Genomic DNA, 23,589 nt, shown 5'->3' on the forward strand with positions numbered 1-23,589 from the left:
TATCTCCCCTACAGGGATTTTTGCAAATTGCAAAGGACCTTGTGATATTTTTTATTTAATGACTTTCTTTTTATCATATATCCTTTTATAATCTAACTTTAAGATTTTCTACAACTCTGCCTGCTGTTCTCCTTGAATTTTATGATATTTAGTCAGTAATGTTCTGAGGCCTTCAAAGCAGAGTTGTATTTACACTGAGATCAAATTACACACAGCTGAACTCTATTTAAAATTTAGGTGATTTCTAATGATAATTGGTTGGACTGTTTTTATGAATATCAGAGTAAACACAAATGCTACATTTTGCTGTTTTTTTATTGAAAAAAAATTTAAAAAGCAGGTTTCACTTTTCTTCCACTTCACATTGAGCTTCTCTTTGGTGGACTGACACAAATCTCTATATAACACCAAATTCTGTCACTGTGAGATTACAAAATGTGTTCGAGAGGAATTAATCCTTTTGTATGGCATTTTATGTATTTCATAAAGTTTTAATACTAAGCAGACTCATTAACACAAAGCTAATTAAAATGTAACAAAAGAAAAAAATCCTTCTACACTAATGACTCACACATCATGTTCTGCTTAAATTCACATTTTCAGCTGAAGGACGTAGAGTGGCCTCTCGTAGCACAAAGAAAAAAGACCCTGCTTTTTCCTGTTCTCCAAAAAATATTATTTATACCACAAAGACTGAAGTCGCTAACTGATCTTAAAGCAAACATGAATTGCAGATAGAGGAAGCATCAGGCAGACAGACTCGGTATTCTTCAAAGAGAGTGGGCTTGGTGTGATGTGTCCTACTCAGCTCCTTTTTCCCCGCACTGTTGGCGACTAAAGCAGAGATAGATTTTGACTCAGGTGCAAACTGAGTTGTTTTGCAAACACCCACACCGGCCCGTTATCTTACAAATACAATACACCAGAGACGAGGCATCTGTTGTGGCTATGTGTGGACGGTATGTAGAGGATGTGTTTGTGCATCTGCGAGCATGAGGATATGTTTAAAAAAAATATTTTTGCCATCACTTTTTCCCTCAACCCTCTTTTGCCACATTTATTTTAAGCACCAACAAAAACCCTTCATGGAATTAAACAAAGGGCGACAGCGTACTGACTCGGCAATCGTTGCGCCGGGCTGTGGCAGCTGTTTCCACATCAAATTATCAAACCTATTTGATTTGCAAGGAGAGCAGCATTGGGATAAGGAGGCAAAGTGCAAATGTAAAACAAGTCATGACAGAATCTGACAAGAGACAGAAATATCCTCTATCCCCCCCTCTGGTGTTCTCCTTTACACTCTCCCAGCCATTTTTAATCTCTACTTTAATACCAATCCTCCCAGACTCAACTTTGATCACTGTCATTTTGCTAACTTACAGGACTAGCAGGATTGAACAAAATGTTTTATTCATCCCACACACCAATTTGGGTCTCCTTTTCTGTCCGTAATGCACTTCTTTCATCTCTCTGTCAGTTGTGTCTTTTGTTCGCCTTAGTCTATCACTGGAAGGGACTGATCTTTTGGGATTCATGATGGATGACAGTTCAAGAGGAAATTCTGGTAAATTGGTTAATAAATATTGTGGTTTTAATTTTGTAAAAGGACAGAAATCCTTTAGCTTGTTTAATTTAAATCAAATGGGACTTACCGGTACATAAAAGTGATGAATGATTTTGTGATTGAAACAACATTTCAATCATGAAGTAAGAAGCTACCTTCTACATGAGCGCTTATTCTTTTCTCTTTTTTCTTTTTTAACGGGATTAAACAGCAACAGAGTGCTAGTATTTATTTTACGGAGTTGTTACCTGCATCACCTTGAGCTTCACTGAGCACTAAGCTTCCTGACCCAAACTAAACCTCGTTAAATCCCACCTAGAGCTCATGAATCAGGAGTTGCAAGAATAAAGATTAATTGGAAATCACTATTCTGGCCTTGAAAACTTTCCCCTCTTCCTCTCTTGATCTCTCTCAATTTGGTTAGATGCATTTAAACTAATCTGAATAATATGAGTGACTCAGTGTGTAAAAATATTAATTAGACTTTCAGTTGAAAACATTGCTTTTTATATTTTTCATTGTGGTTACACTGACATGCAGGTTAATTATCGAGGCCTTTGTTTTAATGCATGATTAAACCCAGAGAAATAAAAGGAGCTTAAACCATTTAGTCACGTTCACAGGAAGGGGAATTTGTCAGAAGACAAACCAGACACAACATCATACATCTCTAGTATGAGAAAATGATTAAAAGTGTAAAATTAATCCATTAGGTTTGTCAAAGCTTACTAAAACAATTTTTCTTAATTGGAAAACAACAGGTTGAGTGTCACTGTAAAAAGGCATGTTCGGCAGCACACCTGCACAGCAGTTTCCCATTCTGAACTCTCCAAATGTTTGGAGTGAAAAAGATGGTTGCAATCCACAGCAAAGCCATTTTGCTTTCTTCCAACACAAAGGCTACTCACATATTTTCAGAACTTACTGGGTAAGTTCTTTTTTTGAGAAAATGTTTCGCAAACTTTTCTCAAAAATAGCCAGTAATGGAAACTAACCTTCTGGTTACTATTAAGTCATTCATAGTTCATTAAAAGTAATGCCGTTTAAATAAAGCATGTCACTAGACATCAAAGGCAAAAGACTAGCTGTTATGATGCTAAGAAGACATTTGTCATGCAGTGCAAAAGACACTCGCAGCTCAGTCTTTTTGTTGTACTCCATATGTGATCCCTCATATATTATCTCATCTTGACACTGGTACTGATGTGGTGCAAGAAGTGCTAGCTAGACAGTAAGCCATATTTAACTTGGTTGTAAAGTATGTTAATCATAATTGATTATAGAAGTGTTTAAATTCAATAAAACCAGTAAAGAGACAATCGAAATGCTGCCATTTTTGAGCACATTTGTTTCTTTGCCCCATAATTGTCACTTGATGACTTTACAGAAGTTGTTGTCATGTCGGATAAAACAGAAACAGTAAATTATCAAGACATCGCTCTAAGTAGTAATTATTTTTGAAGGTTTTTTTAAAAGCTTCTAAACCATGAACAGTCCTGTCTTCTCTTCCCCTCTAAGCCCTCCCACTTCTTCCATCTCTGTCTCTGCCAATTATTTGAGCTTTTAAATACTATTTCAGAGGATAGGCACAGACAAAAGACAACCCCACCACCATCACCCACACACCCACAAAAAGTGACATCCAGAGCACAGATCTCCTTGGTGATAAAGGGCAATTGTTTTCCAGCAGAACAATTGCTGATTTAAGGTGGCCTAAAAAGATTTGAACCCCATCTCCAAAACGTCTGAGGATAATGCCATCAGCAGTTTTGATACGTCTATCTGTCCCATGAGTTTATTAAGGAGGGGAGGGTTATCTGAGGATAAAGACACAATTAACCTATCTGCTTCTGATAAGTACAATAATGGCACTGACTTTTATCTCCAGAAGTTCTGTAGGGGCTCTCTTCAAACACACACTGTTACACATGCATAGTTAACAGCAACAAATAAAGTGCAGCACTGATTACACAAGAGTATGATTAAAACAATGAAAGTGCCTGAAGAGGTGACACTGCCTTTGCGTTGATGTGTTATTGTTTATCTGACTCAGTTTTATCTAAATTTAGAAACAGATCAAACTTGTTTGCAGGCATGTGTGTTGCCAAGTAAAACAACAAATAAGTAAGAATGAGCATTTTTCCAGGTTGCTCTAAACATAGAGCTAAATGATATTAATTTAAAAACACAATTCTTTATCTACAGTACACTATTAAAATATTGAAGTTTTCCGATATATTTCTACTAAATACAACATTGATGTCCCAGTCATCAATTTAGATTTAATTTGATTCGTTGACTGTCCATCAACAAATATTTCACTTACAAAAATATCAGTATAATATTGTACAACTGTTTGGTGTATTTGTAAATTAGTAAAACATCTGTATTTATAGATCTATGTCAGTAATGTGAGGCTCGTTAGTTTGGTAAGAAGCAAGAATGGCTTAAAAGTTGCATGTTTTAAATGCCAAAGTCCCCTGAAGTAATTAGTAAGGCTAATACCCATATTTACATTTGAACTAGCAAATTGTGATAAGAAAGTAGAGGAGCGCTATAAACATTTAAACATTTTTTGAAAAGCCTTAAGTTCCTACTCCAAGTCTCTGCCTATTTCAGAATATCTCTTAGCTGAATCGACATTTAATCTGTTAAGCATCTTTCTGTGCTTTTACACAGCAGGTGTCTCGCTGGCTTTTATACCTTTGCTTCAGGTGCTGCAGCTAAAATTTTAAATAATAGATGGCAGTGCAGATAAAATCTGTCTGTATTTGACAACCAGATACAGAAGAAGAGCTAAAAGAGGAAGCGCATTCCTAATGTAACTGGCTACAGTGATTTACTTGCTCTTCCTGTTTGGTGAGTAAGCAGTACTCAGCGCAGAATGTTGCAAAATCAAGAGGAGCACAGCATGACATGCACCCAATACATTTTGGGTTGTGCTTCTGTTGCAAGATGACTTTCATTTTCCTGTTCATATTGTTCAATACTAATCCCAAAGAATAAACTCTTATGTTTTATTCACTGCATTTCTGAGTATTTCCAATAAAATCTCTACTGTTACCAGTTTTCAATTCAAGAAGTTATTCAAAATGTAGGTATTGAAGGAGTATTTTATCCATTCACTTTAGTTATTGATAAATAAAAAACACATTTGGTTTTAAAATACTATCGCAGAAAATGTCATGAAAGTTGCAATTAAAAGGTACAATGTTTTCTTTTAATTTAGTGTGGAAAAAATAGTGGGAAAAAATAAACTATTCAAATGAAGTATCAGCAACTTGAATCTACATTTTCTCTTTTGCAGTTAGCATTAGTTCATCAGTAGTTTTTCCCTAAAGAAGTCCAGCAGCCAAGTTGCAACTCAACGTGAAGAGTTCTGAGACACTTTCCTTTATAATTTCATGCTCTGTACATTTTTTTAAATTACCTCCAGCAGCCGTGTTATTTAGTAAACGCTTGTTGCAGAGGGCATTTGGACCCCTCGCTTCCCTTTCTTCAAGAAAGAAGGCGTTTTTTAAAGTTGTTTGTTAGATTTCCTGTGAGATTAAAAGCCAAAACTGTAATCACAGCCCATTCTAAATCTGCTGCAGCCTAAAGTGTTAGAAATCCACTTAGAAGGCCATCAGTTTCAGTACACCAAGGCAGTGAGAAGCAGTGCTCTTTAAGTGAAAGAACAATCCTGAAAATGTCTGAGTAGCACTGTCGTCCTAAACCTAAATAACTTCTTTTTTTTTTTACATTAGGGAAAGCAAAAGCAAACAGCAAATAGAAGAAAAAGGAAAAAAAGATAATTGCCTTCTCCATCCAGCCTAAATCGTGGTCTATTTGTCCATAGATAAATACACTTGAACATTATCAGGCCATTCAATCTTGCAAACGGAGGTGGTTTCCACACATTCACTGCAGTCATGGAGATTTCTAGAAATGCTCCTCAGGGATTGCAGCCACTGTATGTTCTGAATGCAAATATCTGCATTCCAGACTTCTTAAAGAGATTTTCCCTGCAGTACCCTTTGCAAAAATCTCTCAAAAATAGCTAGGTGATCAAATGTGCAAATACACCAGTTACATTTTTGAAGCATTTAATATAAGCCAGTGTGCAATCGTGTTTATAGCTTTCTGGATTGTGCATTTCCTGTGGGTTGTACCTCACTTGTTGATGCTGTGGACATATTAGGGTATATGTGATATTGGTATGAACATAAGACAGACTACTTCTATTGTGATGTAAATAACATAGAAGTTTCCACAACTTCATTTTTGCATAATTTCCTTCCTTTAAGCATCTCTAAGGGACCCTATTGCTGGGGACTGTCCTGCATGTTTTGTGATTTAAAATACCCAGAATTAATGAATGAATAGCTTCTTCTTCTTGTCATCAAGTTTTGCAATAGTAGTAAATGATTAAATCATTTATTTGACTGCTCTGAAGCAGCCAAATAAATGATGATTTGGCTGCGCTACATGCTCTTGATCCATTTTCCTGCTTTCCCAAACATTCTCCTGAACTTGTCCAAAAATTTAAATGTTTATATCCATATGTAAATCTGTGTGGATCTGCGAGGATGAACACACACATCCTATGCAAAACATTTATTGGTTAATTTACTATTGTTTACCTTGCAGCTGGAGCTTCTTCCATTAGCTACATTTGACTTTGTGGTGAAGCTATCTAAACATGAGTAAACAGACTTTTAAACATTTGCCAAAATGACAATAAATCAAGACAAAAATCATCATCACTTCACCTTCTCATCCTCTGGATGTCACAGACATGAGACTCACCCTGGGTACTGGCAGGAAGAGAGTTCACTTAAAATAGGTAGGCTTTGTTTTCCGTTTTTATTATTTAGTGTAATTTGTAACAAATAGTCTATGTGGGCGTGTATGTACGTGTGGGTCAGATGTGCTGCTTTTGAGCGGCATGCGCATCACGCTCACGTGGCCTGTTTGTGTGGGGCAGGAACTGACTGTCTTGTACTCGGTGCCACATTGCTGTTTTTGTGTGCCATTTGCACTGCGCACATGTGGCCTGTATTTGTGTGGGTCGGGTGCATTGTGTGGGTTTTGTATGCCACGCACATTATGCGAGTTAGGGATGTGGTTGTATTTGTGTGGGTGAGGTGCAGTGATGGTTTTTGTGCATGCCCTCCAATAACATCCCTGGCCTCATACACACACACACTTCCTCAGTCTCTCTTTCATTGTCATCCCAATGTCACTTTCATCTTTCTCTTGAGCTTTTGCTGTCCTCTTCATCACGCAGCAGTCCAGCTTTTTGAAACACGTTGTTAAAAAGCCAAACATCAGCTGCATCACAGTATTCAAAGTGCGTGAAAAAGTAGCTGCTTATAGTCCAGAAATTATGGTACAAATAAAATTATGAAAAGTGTGCATTTGTGTTTCACTTCTCTTAATCTGATACCCCAAAATAAATACTGTTCAACCAGTTGCTTCAAAAATAGATTAAGATTTTTTTTCGTCAAACTACTCCTTTTCATTCAGAACTTATTCACAGCTTATTTTGCTCCAATGTCTTCCCAGTAAACATGATAGTAGTTTTTTAATCAGGTGATTATTTTGTCCCAACAATAAGAGGGATTTTTATGGATAAGACTGAATATGAGCAGACTGCAATTATAACTTGGCCCTCCAAGTTAAATCCACCAATCAGACAATGCTGCAGATGCGAGGTTTTTGCAGTTTGGTAATGGATTTATGACTGAAAAGTAATAATGCTTATAACCTTGAACACATGGAGTGTTTAGCGGCCATTGTGGCAGCATTGTACTGTGGCTTTTTCCTTCAGGAGGGACATGAAAGCTGGTCTGAGTGTGTGGGAAGATGGATGGAGCTAAATCCTGCACAATCATGGAAGAAAATCTGTTAAAGACCACAAAAAAATGCTGCGAACTGCAAACAAGTCATATAAGTATAAAAATATATATATGTTTTGAATTTCTAATCATTACCTCTTGTATTCAGCTGGCAGTAGTGCATTCATAAAACGTGCAGAGCACCAAATATCTTCCACCAAGTACCAAGATACTAAATAGTTACGTTAGATTTTTATTCCTGAATAGATCAGTTATCATACAATGTCTTTGATGCATTTAGAGAAAATCAGATTTCATGGCACAGATCCAGTAAACAAAGCGATCATAGGGGGTGTGGTAGACCCTGTGGCTGTAGGTTGTAGTTTTTATAATATTATTGCTTTCATCACAAAGGAGGAATATTATGGTCCCTAAAAACAAAGATTATTTTAATTATTCTTACAGGCCCACCAAATCTAAACAGTAACACATAAGTTGAAAGTCTATTGGTGCCCTTGTTATGGCAGCACTGGCTTACTGAAGATTGCATTTTGGTATATGATGAGACAAGAAAGAATTTCTAACATCTTAAGGATTTATATGATTGTTTTGTGCTTATCGGTTACAGCTATAGAATATTTCAACTTAAGTGTTACATTAATAAGCAAGTGAAAATTGTGTATCATTGTGCCCAGTTTTACTGATGCTAATAACCCATTTGTAAATATAGTATGCATCATCTAGCAGCACTTTCTGTATTCAATCAGATAAAATCTTTAAAGCGCACATGGTAAAATAGTTTGTATATGAAATACCAAAAATACAGCTGTGAACAAACATGAAAATGGGAACAAGGTAATATAGTTAAGGCTAAACATCTTTGTCTATTACCTTTGTATAGCTAAGTCAGTAAGAGGAGCATGCAACCAACGTAACATTGCCACAATTTTACAGTAAACAACAAAAGCAATCAACTCAAAACAAACATGTGCCTTTCTTCACTACAGATTAGAACCAGTGTAATGTAAGTTTTCAGTGGTGTAAATCATATGGCTTTGTGCAATTGTCCACTATCTGTAAATTCACTAATGAAATTGTTTTATTTTTTTTTTGGTCTTTTTGTTTTGTGAAATCAACAAATTGTCATGCCAGAAACTGAGATTCGGTTCTACATGCGTCGCTTCTTACATGCCAAATTGTGCTAATTGTACATCATCCTAAAAAAGAAAAAAAATAAACAGAAAGAAAAAGAAAAATAAATAAATCTGAGGTCTTTCATTAGAGCAAGAACACTTACATCCAGGGACAAATGTGCTCATTTCCATCCCCCTACGTTATATAAGGTATTTGTGCACGTATTCTACAGCTCCTTTAATATAAGAATGTCGTCCGTTAATAAATACGGAATAGTACAAGGATTTCAGGTTCAGAAAAAAAGGAGATAGCAGGAGTTAAAATTTGTTGTGTGCTTTATGTAAAGCGATCTGAGTTCATTTTCCTAAGTTTAGGTGGCAAGTGTCCGTCCATCCTCCCGCCTCCTCCACCAGCTAGTCGCTGCAGCTTCGGGGGCAAGTCCGCCACCGACTTACTGATGGGCTCTGTGCTGATCTTGGCCTTCCCAGCCTGTTTGTCATCAGAGACACCGGGGACCGAACTGATTCGCTGCAGCTTCATGGGCAGGTCTCCGAAGCTGTAAGTCATCTCTGAGGTGGTGGAACTCATCCTCAGCAGCTTCTTGGGCAGACCGTCCCGTCCCGTGATCTTCTGCAGCTTGGTAGGCAGCTTGGTGGTGCTGTCATTGTCCTCCAATGTCTCCAGGCAGTCCAGGGAGCTGTTTTTCTCCCCACTGTTGCACAGGGAGGGCGCCATGAGGGGCGAGGATAGAAGGAGGGCCTCCTCCTGCTCTTTCACGCTATAAGGAGGAGTAGGCACCTCAAATGTGGCATGAAACTGAGAGTAGTCCACTTTGAAGAAGCCCTCCTCCAAGGAGATGACAGGAAAGAACCGGTGTCCCCAGAGAACCTCGTCCTCCGTGTACGACGTCCTCGCCTGGCAGGTCATCCCTGCCAGAGAAATACAAGAAACATTTAAGCTTCTGGAATCATATAAATGAACTTCTTCCCTGTGCGAAAGCAGCATTGAAATGCTCTGTGGCTCCGATGTGAAACAATGTGGCTCTGATTCAATTATGTGCTTGGCGCCGTACCATAAAATCAATAATATTTCCAACATTCATGCTATTTTTAGATTACAAAGCAAACAATACTGTAAACATAACAGCCCCATCGAAAAAACATTTACTGCATTACAGAGCCAGCTGCCTGAATAATAAGCCTAATTGATTGTTTATTTTTCTGCACGTGATGTTTGCAAGCACTTTCGAGGCCAATTTGAAAAATAATTAAAAGTTATTTGCTGTGTGAGTTTTATATGAATTACAAAATATTTAATCCTAAAAGCCTCAATTCATTTTGACACAAAAGCTAAGAAAAAACTGGAAGCATATTTGTCATGCTGTTACGACACACTGCTAAACTTGATATTAGCACTTGAGTCCATTATTCATTCAGATTTGTTTTTCAGTGTGCCTTTTAGTTCTACAAACGGTGCCCAGTGCAAGCTAATTAATGTATTTTATTGAGATTTTATATAAAAGGCCCATGCAACAAAACACAAATTACCAAAAAAAAAAATTTGAAAAGATGTTTTGTTAGCACCAAAGATCCACAGCTCAGGCGGAACAAGCTGTCAATAAGTCAACTGATAGCTGTAAGCTCCACAAATTGGTATTTAAACAAAATTGGCAAGAAAACAGCAATTTATTGAAAGAAAGTTTTAAGAAGTCCTGTTAGTTTTCCAGAGGTCATATAGAGCACACACACACAAAAAGAAAACACAATGAGAGAAGGTGCTCTGGTAGATGAAACCAAAATGAAACTTTTGAGCTGCAGACAAAAACTTTGTTCGGTATAAAATTAACACCGCACATCTCCCTGAACCCCTCATCTCAGTGGTGAAACATGGTGCTGGCAGCATTGGGATATGGGGTTGCTTTTTTTCAGTAGAGCTAGAAAAGCCGGTCAAAGTAGATGCAAGATGAAGTGAACTAAATAGAGGGATTTCAGGAAGAAATTAAATAAAATCATAGGCAAAGCAATTTCAGTCTCTGAATGTGCAGGTAAAGAGACACCCTAAAAGATTTATAACTGCAAAGATAAGGGCTGAATGCCATACTCCTGCAAAACCTTGCTTTTGTAATAACACAAAATATGAAGAAATATGAATAACTTTGCATTGAAGTGCTATAGGTTAAGGCTTACTTATTGTGCAAAGATAAAAAGTTTCATTTTGTAATATTAAAGTAAAGAAACAAGGTTCTCAGAAAAAAAATGTAACTACAGAAACAGATTTTTGGTATGGAAGGCTGTTCTCCTCACATCACCTTTTATGCTACTTGCTTTTTCAGTTCACATCTTAAGCTTGGCTTCTAGCTACAAAAGATGAAGGATTAAGATAGTCAGTACTCCCTGTGAGTACTACATTATCACAGAACATGTCTACAGAAAAACATTTAACTTTCTTTGATGCAACAAAGGCAAATCAACTCATGCAACAGCCTTTTAAATATACATTAGGAATTTTTGCATATCCATTGAAATATTTTGGGTTAAATTGTTCAGTTGTGGAGGAGTTTAAGTATCTCGGGATCTTGTTCACGAATGGGGGAAGAAGGGAGCGGGAGATCGACAGGCGGATTGGCGCAGCGTCTGCTGTCAAGCGGGCGCTGTACCGGTCCGTCGTGGTGAAGAGAGAGCTGAGCCAAAAAGCGAAGCTCTCGATTTACCGGTCGATCTACGTTCCCACCCTCATCTATGGTCATGAGCTTTGGGTCATGACCGAAAGAACGAGATCGCGGATACAAGCGGCCGAAATGGGTTTTCTCCGTAGGGTGGCTGGGCTCTCCCTTAGAGATAGGGTGAGAAGCTCAGTCATCCGGGAGGGACTCAGAGTAGAGCCGCTGCTCCTTCACATCGAGAGGAGCCAGTTGAGGTGGCTCGGGCATCTGGTCAGGATGCCTCCTGGACGCCTCCCTGGTGAGGTGTTCCGGGCACGTCCCACCGGGAGGAGGCCCCGGGGAAGACCCAGGACACGCTGGAGGGACTATGTCTCTCGGCTGGCCTGGGAACGCCTCGGGATTCCCCCGGAGGAGCTAGAAGAAGTGGCTGGGGAGAGGGAAGTCTGGGCCTCCCTTCTGAAGCTGCTACCCCCGCGACCCGACCTCGGATAAGCGGAAGAAGATGGATGGATGGGTGGATGTTCAGTTGTGTCCATTTTGAAGAACAAATTGAAAACAAAACATCCTGTTTGCATCTGCTGGTTGTTTCATCAGAGTGTTTATGTCTGCTCCAAATCACACCATGATAAATTTGGAATAAATGCTCCCCCTGTGAAGAAACATTTATTCCATTAAACCCCTGCTTCAAACCGCCCTTCATATCCACAAAAGGAAATTAATACAGTTAGCAAACCCTGTCTTTAAAATTAGTCAACACAAACATCTTTTCATGCAAACTTATTGGAGGCTTGTTAGTGATTACTCATCAATGATATTCAACAGCTCCTGTTGTAGCTGTCTAATATTACACACTGCTGCTTAAAGCAAAGCCCTGCGAATCTCATAATATTAACATTCAGCTGTAAAAATCTGTTTTAGCGTCTTGCAGAAAATCAGCAATGAATTCTAAAAGTGCTATTACATCATCTCATTACAAGTGGATTTTTGCCTTTTTTACTTCTTGAATAAAAAAACATGTTTGCATCCCCACCTTTCAAATGCACAACATGGATCAAAAATGGACCATGGACCAAAAATTTCAGTTATCAATGTGATTAATGTTTTGCATGTCTTTTCATAAAGCTTATTTGACATCAAAACATTTTATCATTCAATCTTCTAAATATTACACACATATCTGCTTTTTGTTCAGTAGAAATCATTTTATTTTTTCGTTCCAACTTTATAAACAAGTGCAGTTTTGAATTCTACCTCAAGTTTACGCACATTGGGTAAACAATCCACCTACATTTACCATAGTTGTGTGATTCAAGGCTGTATTATGCAATAGCTAGAACTGTCTATACAAGAAGACCTAGAAGGAAAGCTGGACAAAACATTTTCTTCCTCTTGAGCAGTGGAATCAGACAGAGAGGTGAATATAATGTATATAAAATATATAAGATGTTTTCTCATTTGATTTCACTATAAACACAATAGTAGTTTAATACAAGTTTGTATAATAGTAATAATAGAGCAGAGTCTATGTCACACAAACGTGTTGTGGTCATTTTTGAGGTATGTAAATGTGGAAATGGTAATTATCAGAGATCCCTGTGGCTCAAAAAGACTTTATGTCTTACACCAAACATAACGTGTATTTCAAGGGAAAAATGCTGGGAACGTCAAGCGGGAACCGTGTCAAACGTGTGATCCAGCCCGCTGTGTACACGCCGCCATTTAGCAATATTTCTTCCTCTTGTTGCTACAACAAGCACTCGGCATCTACCATGCTGTTTACCTGCTTTTCTTCTCCATCCTAGGGAGAGAGCAATGCCCCTGTGGGTGGTAGAAAGGTCCTGCGTCCCACGCTATCAGGAAGGTGTGCACAAAGTTGGAATAAGACAAAAATAACTGCGCATGGCATCACCCAAACAAGGGGTAGGCTAGTATGCAGCATTGCTCTGTGCCATGATATTAAAACGCTGTAAGTAAGATTTTACATTCAGACCAAAGCAATTGTCTGAATTGTCTTCTAGATGATTCAGCTCATTACAGCGGACCTGAATTGATCAAAGGTGTTTGGAAAGCTGTGAACTCTTCTTTAACATAAAAAATTTTAATTAAAAAAATAAAACAAAAATAGAGAGAAAGACTAAAATACAAAGCAAAACATATAAGTATTTACATCCCTGTGTTCTTTATCTTATTATTTCAGTTTAATCAGTATGTCACAAAGGCAATGCTTCAATACTACAGTTAGATTTTATGATACTGTTGTGCTAAATTTGTTTAGTTATCTATCTATCTATCTATCTATCTATCTATCTATCTATCTATCTATCTATCTATCTATCTATCTATCTATCTATCTATCTATCTATCTATCTACATACAAACTTGTAAAATTCAATTTATTTGTTTGAGTGAAAAAAAATTTACATTCAGAACAGGGGCGAGCATATACTGTATGGTTTAGCATTTGTCGTTTATCATGATAAATTTCTTTTGAGATTTTTATTTATCATTTCCACATTAAATTCCAATTGAAGTTTAAAAAACCTAAGACTGTCTGTTTTATCCAGATTGTTAATTTTTACTATTTTTCTCCACCGTTTCTTCAATAAAAGTTTATCATTAAATATAAAAAACATTTGAAATATAATTAAATACACTTATTTTGTCCATTTTAGAGGAACAATTCTCACTTTATCATTAATTTCTGTAATCCCCACATAAAACACAAATGTGAACAAATATATATTTTTAATACATTGTTTATTTATATTTTAATATTATTTATGTATAATGAAATTTGTTTGCACATGCTACAAATAAATTTTAGTTACAAAACTGAAGTAGAAAAGTGTCTTGCCGACTTTCTACAAAGTATATATTGAGTGCTAAGATTTTGAAACTTAGGCTTTGGTTGAAGCAGTTGTGTTTGATATAATGTGAAGACATCGTTTAACAGAAGTTGACTCACTTGCAAGGCGAAGAATGTGGCTTTAATTGTTAAATGAAATAAATATTTCTTTGTGAGGACAATTATCTCAAATTAATCCAATTAATCCAATTTTTGTTCATTATCACTGGTTTAATCGGAACCTAATATTGTTCGTGCAGACATTTGGTTCCCAAAGCTGAGGGGCACTTGTTTACTGTGAGACACTGCTGCTGACAGCCAGAGTGTCATCATCCAAACTAGAAGCATCTGCAATTCCGCCTGATTCCCAGTGCCGTGAGATAATTCACTGATCACAACCCTGCACACAATCACAGATGTGCAGGAGACTGAACATCAAGTGCGTTTGGGGTATTCACAATATTACTTCAGCTCTATTGCTTCAAAGTCCCAGTGCCTTTAGGCTCATGCAAGCGTGCTGCGGTGAATGAAGCGGGCAAAGATAATGTGAACTTGAGGGCCAAAGCGTTTGAGAGTTAAGCGTGAATGGAAATCCTATTCCATAGTGAGCCTGTTAAACAGCCTCCAGCCAAAACATTGTCGCCATTGACATACGTGGTCACGGCGTATCAAATCTGAGGAGAGTTTATCAAGAAAAGTGTATTTTTTATAGGCTCAGAACACTGACCTAATCACCATCAAAAGTTATCTGCTTTATTGAACACTAGACTCAATGATGCAATGCTAAGCTGAAATCGATACTGTAAATACATGGCTGCAATATTAAAAAACAGCTTAACCTGTGTATTACAAGCAATGAAGTTGTAAACTAATACTATGCCTAAGGCAAAATACTGTACCGTAATACACAGCACTCTGATAGTTTCATCTTACATCTATTGATAATGCTCTGTTGGTCCTGCAGATGATGCAGGAGTTACTGTAAGACCTCTGTCTCCTCTGTGAAACCTTGCCTCCTGTTTCAGTTTACTCCATGTCTAAGACAAGCAGCCCACAAAGGAGGCTCTCAGATATGGATCATCGTATAATTCTCCTAAAACTAACAACTGATGATACTGGAAACAATCTCTAAATATAATACATTTCATTTACATTCATTATTCAATGGCCAAAGCCTGAGCACTGCATAATTATAGACAGAGTTGCATCACGTATGTTCAATTGTGTTGCAAAGACCTGCTGTTCTGCTACGCCCACATTCATATGGCACACACTGTAAGAGACAAAGCACTAATATTGAACTGTGCACCTCTGCTCTCAGTGAAGCCATGACACAGCTTAATATTTTATAGAGATTCAAACACTATGTTAAGTATATGTAAACATTGTCAGACAGAAACCTCAAGTTATACAGAACGTCCTGGTAGCCTAAAATAGCAGCGGTAAAGAAAAGAAAGGCAGATTTCGTTATTTTCTGCTGTTGCTGTGCATTATTCCCAAAATAGGAATCCAGTCAAATGAGAAATCCCATATCAGATTGTCTGTCGTATTATTGGTAAGGTCTTATGTAACTCTGTAATACACGGCTGCCCGGCACTCTGTGTTTCTATGGAAACAAAACTGTTGGAATGAGTACATGTGACAGCCATAAACCTTTTCACTGCTCCATTTGGTCAAAAGTAACAATGACACGACACGAAACAAGAGTGTCTCTCTCTCTCAAAGACCCCAACAACAACAGAGAGCATTTTTTCAGCAAGTGTGGGTTCTGATCATACTTAAAGGACCAGAGCCAGACAAATATTGTTTTTACTGTCAAAGACTTGTGACCTTTTAAGCACACAAACCACAGAGTTAAAAGTGCTGTTTTTAGTGGAGTCTGGAAATTATATATTTTGGTGACGTATCTTCAGTGAAGCCCAGAGTTCTTGTTATAAATGTCACCTTTAATAAAGCACAGGGCAAGTCCCTTTCTTCTCCTATCTGTCACTCTTACTGTATACTGTAAAGTGGGTAATAGTGCAGAAGGGGTGTGTGTGTGTGGAGGGGAGAGGGGGGCAAGTATGTACCCCTTTGAGGTGATTGAAGGACACAGAAACGTTACTCAAAGGTAACTTTCCATAAGCGGTAAAAAAGTATATTTTTTTCATAAGCAAAAATGTTTTAGCACTTTTACTTACAATGAAGTACAGAAATAAAACGGACAAACAGCTAAAACTGAGAGGTATTTTTACAAATCTACTTTCATATTCTAAATGTGTGTCTGTATATGATTCTGATTTCAAACCTTCAAACCTACAGAAAATGGAAAGACGTATTTGCTTTGAAAAACATTAGCAAGCAAATACAATCTTTGATAGAGATTACTTATAAGGGCAGGCTTATAAGTTATTGATTGAGGTTATTTACAGACCAGAACTTCTTGTGTTATGAGGATTGCTTCAAGAAAAAGTCTGCTGAAAGCTAGCAATTATACTTACTACAGGTGAAAAAGGGGAATAAAAGCCTCAGTTTACAGAAAAGAGGCAGGGATGTTACAGAAGTTGGATTCATTATTTCTTGCAGTGAAGTCTCTTGAATATTGATTTGCAAATTATTTTTCTAATCAGAAAAAAATTTCAAATTGTGCTTAAAACTATTATGTGTTTTAGAAAGCAATATATACTTCCATAAAAATTTGTTTCTTTATACTCAATATATTATTACAGCAGATATGCATGGTCTACATGACCTAATGCTAGGCTAGAAAGGCTAGAAATTAAAAGATGAAAGATCTGAAAACAGATGCAGCTAAATGTGCAAAAATTGGCAACTTTTTCACAAAACAGTGCTCACAAGTCACCGTGTTATGTGGTGCTGCTGAATATAATTTTATATGTGTGACACATTACCCCGTAACTTGGAAACTTTGTCTAATAGCCCATCAGTGAGAATGAAGAAAGAGCAGCAAGCACCAGTCATAAGCCCACAAGTCCAGAGTGGTTAGGTAGGATTACTCATTGAGTGAATATTAGAAATAATAATGAAGTGCAAGGTGTAGAACTGTTTTTTATGAAATGTGCCATGAGATGCAAAATGATTCACCTCATTACAACTGACCTGAATTGATCAAAGGACTTTGTAAAAACAGGAGATTTGTGCAGAGAATTATGACAGTTTTAAAATTGTGATTTATTGTCAAAAGCAGAGCCAGGAGCTGAGAAAGAACTTGATATTGTAATATACAAAGCTGCATGGACTGTTGCACTGCTCATATGTTTACTAATGTGTTGGAGTTGGCCATATTTCTTCATAACGTCTCTTACGCAGAGGAAAATAAAGAACCATTAAAAAGGTAATGTCATACTGCCATTATGACTTAAACTTGGCAGTGTAGAGTACATTGTACTCTACAAGGTGCAGTGTAATATTTTTGTTATTCTTTGATTAAATATTATGTGAACACAAACTTGCTATTTGATTTTGCAGAAAACAACATTCTGATGTAAAGAATAGTATTGGAGGTTTGCCATTCAACCAATGATCTCAGTGAAATCTAACTGTGATGGACCTGTTTCCCTGCAGGGGGAAAAAAGGAGATGACAGTGTTAAAAGGAAGTGCAACACTTTTTAATTTATTTTCCTGAATTTGATATTAAATATTGTCATTTACTTTCTCATTTCATTCTTAAGGTTGGGATATCTCTGAGATGTGTTGTAAAATATATCGTTTGAGATGCGCACTCATGTTGAAATAAATCTACATTGTGACGCAGTCCTTACTTGCAATGAATTGGAAATATTTCAGAAAAATACACTGAATTACAAGGTTTTACATAACAGTGTCCAATTGTAGAATCACCGTGTAAGATGATAATTATATGATTTTAATAATAATATTAGGTTATTATCTAAAGTGGGCCGGTCTAAACTCTTAAAATGAGTTCCTCTACAGCCCTGGAAATGACAGAGAATGACACATTAAATAAAGCTGTTGTTTGTGCTGCAGCTGCTTGGAAATGCCAAAATGAAGCAAGAAGACCTCCAGTTTCTAACCAAAGCTGTTTAAGATAATCAGGATAAAAACATGTAACCAAATATATTAGAATGTCGCATTACAAAGACTTAAAGATGCTTCATTTTAACTTTAAACAACCTCTCATTATCTCACAATTTATTTACATTTTGCCTTAGCTCCTGCCAGTGGTGTTAGCTCTAGCTAATAGTAAACACTGGATCACAAACTGCTCACATTTGCGTCAACAGAAATCACGTCACATGAGAACCTTGAGCTAGTTTTCCTCAGACCAGACTTTTTGTGGGTTGTCTTCATAAGCCTTGAAGATCTTTACATAGCTATTGCCCCAGCATGCATTGAGGTTAAAAAATGGCAATCTCCGTAGGTGAAAAACATAATAAAAATATACATTTTTAAAAGTAATTATGACTTTTTATGTATCACAAACAACAACTTTGAGGTAAGTAGGAAAATTACAAAAAAAACTCAAAGCCAACATGTTCACTAGTCACGGATCCCTTAAAAATAAATAAAGCTATTCAGACCAATCTGACCCCGTGTGAAAAAGTGATTGCCCCACTTGTAAAATCAAGAATTGACAGTGACTAAGCAAAATTCTCTAATTTCACATGTCTGATTATTAGCTGACCTGCAGATCCTTCAGAACATCTTGATTTTGTATTACTTTTAACAAACTAAAACGTTCCAGGCTTAGACACCTTTAGGCTCTTATGAGGTTATCTATGCTATGACAGTCATACCTGTTTGTACATCAATGATCTATCTATCCAATCTCTTATCTCTGCTGCCTGTGGTTAAGTGTTTATCTCTAGGGCCAACTGCTAAAGGTATGAATAATTGTGAAACCGCTTGCAGAGTTCAATCAGGCCTTCAGTGTTAAGTGTAATGATACAGTGATATTATTCTATTATACTGCTACTTTGTTCACAAGAAAAGGTATTAGCAATTAGCAATTAGATTAGGCAAATTAAGCATCCTCTGTTGTTTTAACAAAAAAGTTGAGATTTAACTATTCTACATATTGCATTTAAATACTGTGGTGGTTGATAATGCCAAAAAACCAGGAACAAAAATGCTCCCTTTTGTTTTTTTATCACACAGAGTAGTTATTAAATTAGTCTCAAACTGTGTTTTAATGTTTGGTGTAGAATTATTTATTCCAGCATCTATGCGTTTAATACAATAGATTATTATTATTATTATTATTATTATTATTATTATTATTATTATTATTATTATTATTATTATTATTATTATTATTATTATTATTATTATTATTATTATTATTATTATTATTATTATTATTATTATTATCACCACAGTACTTACAAATCATTTGCATTTTTGTTATGCTTTCACCATTTCATGGTTCCAGGTATGACTAGTTGTGACATCTTGGATAGCTAAGTTAAAGCTTAGCAGTGTGGATTTCACAGTTTTCTGCTGCATCAGTGTACTGTAAGTTTTTATACTTACATAAGTATAAAAATCACTGTAAGTTTTTATAAACCACGAGGAAATGAAATAAGTGCCTATAAAGTGGTTAGGTTTGTGTTAGGAAAGTAAGTCATTCTGCTAGCTTGACTTTCAGTATCAAGCATCCAATATGCTAAACTAACTAATTTACCTGGACAGCAATACTAGAATAAGTAATGTTATGGTGTCTGCAATATTTTAATTTAAATCTTTGGGTTTTATTATCAATCCTAACTCCAGATTTGCAAGCCACTGCACTACATGGAGCTGTCGAGGTGTCAAAAAGTGATAATGTGATTTTTGAAATGATCAAAGGAATTGACCGATGGCACTCCTTAAGGAACTCCTTAAAGAATAAAGAAAATAATTCCAGTTGCCCTATTTGCAGCACTTTGTACTTGCCTCACAAGATTATGCATTGTAATAATTTAACCCTCCAGCAGTTAAGTTATTACAATGCATAATAATTTAATTTCATAAAGTCTATCCTCCTGATAGGCTTTATGAAATGTTGGGTATTGGAAATTAGGTGTTTCACTATCTTTTTTGGATTCTGTTATCATTTTAGCCATTTTCCCACCTGTCTAGATGTCTTTGAACCGTATTTATAACTGGTTTAGAAGTGAAAATGACTGCACTATAAATAAATGACTACAAGGGTCTTTTTCTACATTAAAAACACACACAGAGGGATTAAACAGAAGCTCAATTGAGTCTAAGAATGAACCAAATGGGAAAAACACCACTGGAATCGGTAAAGAGCCAGTTCCTCAATCAGCCCTTTAGAAGAGAAATTTGTGACTCTGTGGATCCATTGCACTTCTAATTTCAGTGAATCGTTATCTGTTCCCCTCAGTGACTCAGTATAAGACAATACCAGTGCATTTCAAACAGTCTGTGAAGTGGCTCTTCTCAGTAAAGTGCTGCATGAAATTCACAAACACTCCTGAGAAATCAGTAGTGTTCTGCTTGTTTTTGCAACAGTCTAAACAACCTGTATACAATATTTATGTTATACGCTTTACATTTATGAACTTAAATTGTCATATAGTTATTTCAAGGTGCAGACTGATAAAAATCTTCTGTTAATTTTGGTAATTTTCTTAGCATAAACAATGGTAGTATGGTAGTATCATACATCTTCTTTTTCCTTCATTACTCAGGAAATACAGATTTACAACAATATTTCTACACAAAAACACACTTAATATATTTTTATATGCAGTAGTTGCAGGTTATTTTTATAGTAAAATATACAAATGGTTGCCCCCTCTTGCTGTTTTTCTTGATTATAGGTTGTTTGATCTATAATCTAGGTGGCACAGTTGGTAGCACTGTTGCCTTGGGTTATCCTGGGTTCGATTCCCGGCTAGAGGTCTTTCTGAATGGAGTTTGCATGTTCTCCAGAAGCATGCGTGGGTTCTCACCGGGTACTCCAGCTTCCTCCAACAATCCAAAACTTGACTGTCAGGTAAATTGGTCTCTCTAATGCATGGTTGCATGCAACCATGCATTAGAGACAGCCATGCACAACATGCATGGCTGTCCATGCATGTTGTGCAACCATGCAGAAGCATGTCCTGGCTGTTTCTGTGTTGTCCTGTGACAGACTGGCGACCTGTCCAGGGTGTACCCCGCCTCTTGCCCAAAACGTTAGCTTGAGATAGGCACCCCTCCTGACCCCACTAGGTACAAGGTAGTACAGAAAATGGATGGAGGTTGTTTCTCAGCACTTTTCAAATCTTTGTTTAATATTCTAACTATTTTTGATTAAGTTTCTGTTTGCATAAGGTTTTGAGATGGCAGTCTCAAGAGTGACAAAGACAGCATACAAACTTACCATCTATCTTAATAAGTACAACCTTACCAATTTGTTGTTAAATAGCAAATCAGCAAATCATGCAGCAACTCAATGCATTATCCAGGTGTGATAAAAACAACTTGATGAAGTTCAAACAGAGCATCAGACTTGGCCTGGTATAATAAGTCTCAATTCAGCTAAAACTATAACATGGTAGGGTCAAAGTTCAGAAGACACATGAGAGCATGATTCCATTCTGTCTTATATCAACAGTTTAGGCTGTAGAGTTTAGGGTTAGGGTTAGGATTAGCTGGTTCTGTTGCTGACCCTTTGTATCATTTTATGACCACAGAAGAACCATCTCCTGACGGCTGCCTCTAACAGTAAAATGTTATAATATAATATGGTGTTGGACATCACTCAGAGGTGTTCAGCTCTTTTTCTGTGTTGAAAAAGATGGTGTTAAAATGGTATTCTATAAAGCTTGCACAACAAAAGTAAACACTGAACAGGGAAGTCTTGCCGCTTCTGCTTTTGGAAGTTTTATGTCCTTCAGCCAGGCAAAGATTCAGCCACTGTTTGTTGGGAAATGTCTACAGAGCCTCAACTTTATTTAGCATAGTCCACTATTTTGCAAAGCTCAAATCATCTCAAACTTGATTCTCAAACATGACAGTACTCCAATGACCTCCACAGTAAACAGATTCCAATATAAGCACATCTAGGATACTAATGAATGGGAAAGTCACATCATGCATGTGCAGCCAAAACTCTTCTGCAACTTTGCGATGCTTGATCAACTCAATATGGACCCAAATCTCAGAGGACTGTTTCGGATATTTTGTTGAATTCACGCCCATGTCTGCCCATTCTGTCTCTCCCCAATTTTTGTGTAATTACTATCAATATAAACCACCAGCTCCACAAGAAATATTTTTTAAAAAGCTTTAGATAGCAAATGCCTTCCACGAGTATAACTTGTTCATGTTCCCAGTTTTGCAAAAATAATTACTGCCAGAAATATTTTTGAAATACCTTATTTGATTAAAATATTTTGGTAATAGATTTGCAGCATGTTTAGCTGAGACCTAAATGACAGCATAATACAATGGTAAGAAGTTTAAATCAGAAATAAAGTGAGAGGGGAAAGAGGAGACCAAATGCCACAACATGTAAGGATTTTTTAAAAATCTAGCAGAGAATATAAATACTCCCAAAAAAGTTAAGAATCCTGTCTAAATGGTGAAAATGAAATAAAAAAAATATCCAGAAAGAGGTAATGAATACAGTATCAGATCAAATGGAAAAATGCAGGATGTGTCATCTCCCCTTTGTACAGCCAGTGCACAAGATGGTGATCCATAGTGATGCAGACCCAAGACTCATCGCTGTACATATTAAGACACCACTTATCATCACTGCATGCCTCCCAGTTACAGCACCACTCCAAACACAGATGTTTCTGCTCTGGTGTTAATAGCATCAATCAGATGGGATGGTAAACTCATAGCCTTGCTTATGCTGGTTGTTGAGACACAGCGGAGGATGTCAAGCTGTGTTATGAGAAGTTCATTCATTACCTATGATGCTTAGAATATGACGATCTTGTGCTGTGTGGTCTGCCCTGGGTGATTGGGGAACTCAAGGCTTATGTGGGGAACCTTAACAGTGATTCCAACTGGGCATGGGCACAAGTGTGAGATTCTCATGGCATGATATCCTTGAGTAAAATACTAGGGTTTCATTGTATTTTCACAAAAATTCAAAGTGGAGATACATAACATGATCAAACTGCTTTCACTTAAAATAATAAAAACAACATTTATTCATACTATTATTAAAATGTGGACAATGATGTGTAAACTTATAAAATATTATCTGCAATATTATTTACTCATTATGATTTTAGCATAAGTAAACATTGGGAACAAACTAAATATAATTTTCAATTGTTTTCTGACACTTTGCAAAGAAAACTAGGAGATCATTAAACAGATATTAACTGGTTATAAGTCAAGCCAAGTGTCATCAGAAATTACATTGTAATGTTCCAACTGTACAGTTAAAACACAACCATATAACCTTAATAAGAGTCCTATGACTATGTGTTTTAACTTGTTTCAGCCAACTGACAATCAATGCTCAGCAACCCTTTGAGCAACCTGTTTACCCTCTCACCTGTTGTGGCACTGCACCAAGAACTACTGAAGGAAATTACACAAAAACATCTGAACCAGACACTGAGCGCAACCTCCTTCTTCACAAAATAT

The 23,589-nt window shown here is 36.8% G+C and overlaps 1 protein-coding gene across 1 annotated transcript in view; it reads right to left on the bottom strand.

Annotated features, from left to right (window-relative positions):
• Positions 1-7,623: 7,623 nt before the first annotated feature.
• The window catches only part of kcnj3 (potassium voltage-gated channel subfamily J member 3), a 41,720-nt gene continuing 25,754 nt past the window's right edge, over positions 7,624-23,589 (bottom strand). The window contains exon 3 of the mRNA XM_005805315.3: positions 7,624-9,446. Within this exon, the coding sequence (XP_005805372.1) occupies positions 8,854-9,446 (593 nt within the window). The 3' untranslated portion in view covers positions 7,624-8,853. The remainder of the gene's footprint in view (positions 9,447-23,589) is intronic.

Source organism: Xiphophorus maculatus, chromosome 7 (genome assembly GCF_002775205.1).
Source record: "Xiphophorus maculatus strain JP 163 A chromosome 7, X_maculatus-5.0-male, whole genome shotgun sequence".
Lineage (NCBI taxonomy): Eukaryota > Metazoa > Chordata > Actinopteri > Cyprinodontiformes > Poeciliidae > Xiphophorus > Xiphophorus maculatus.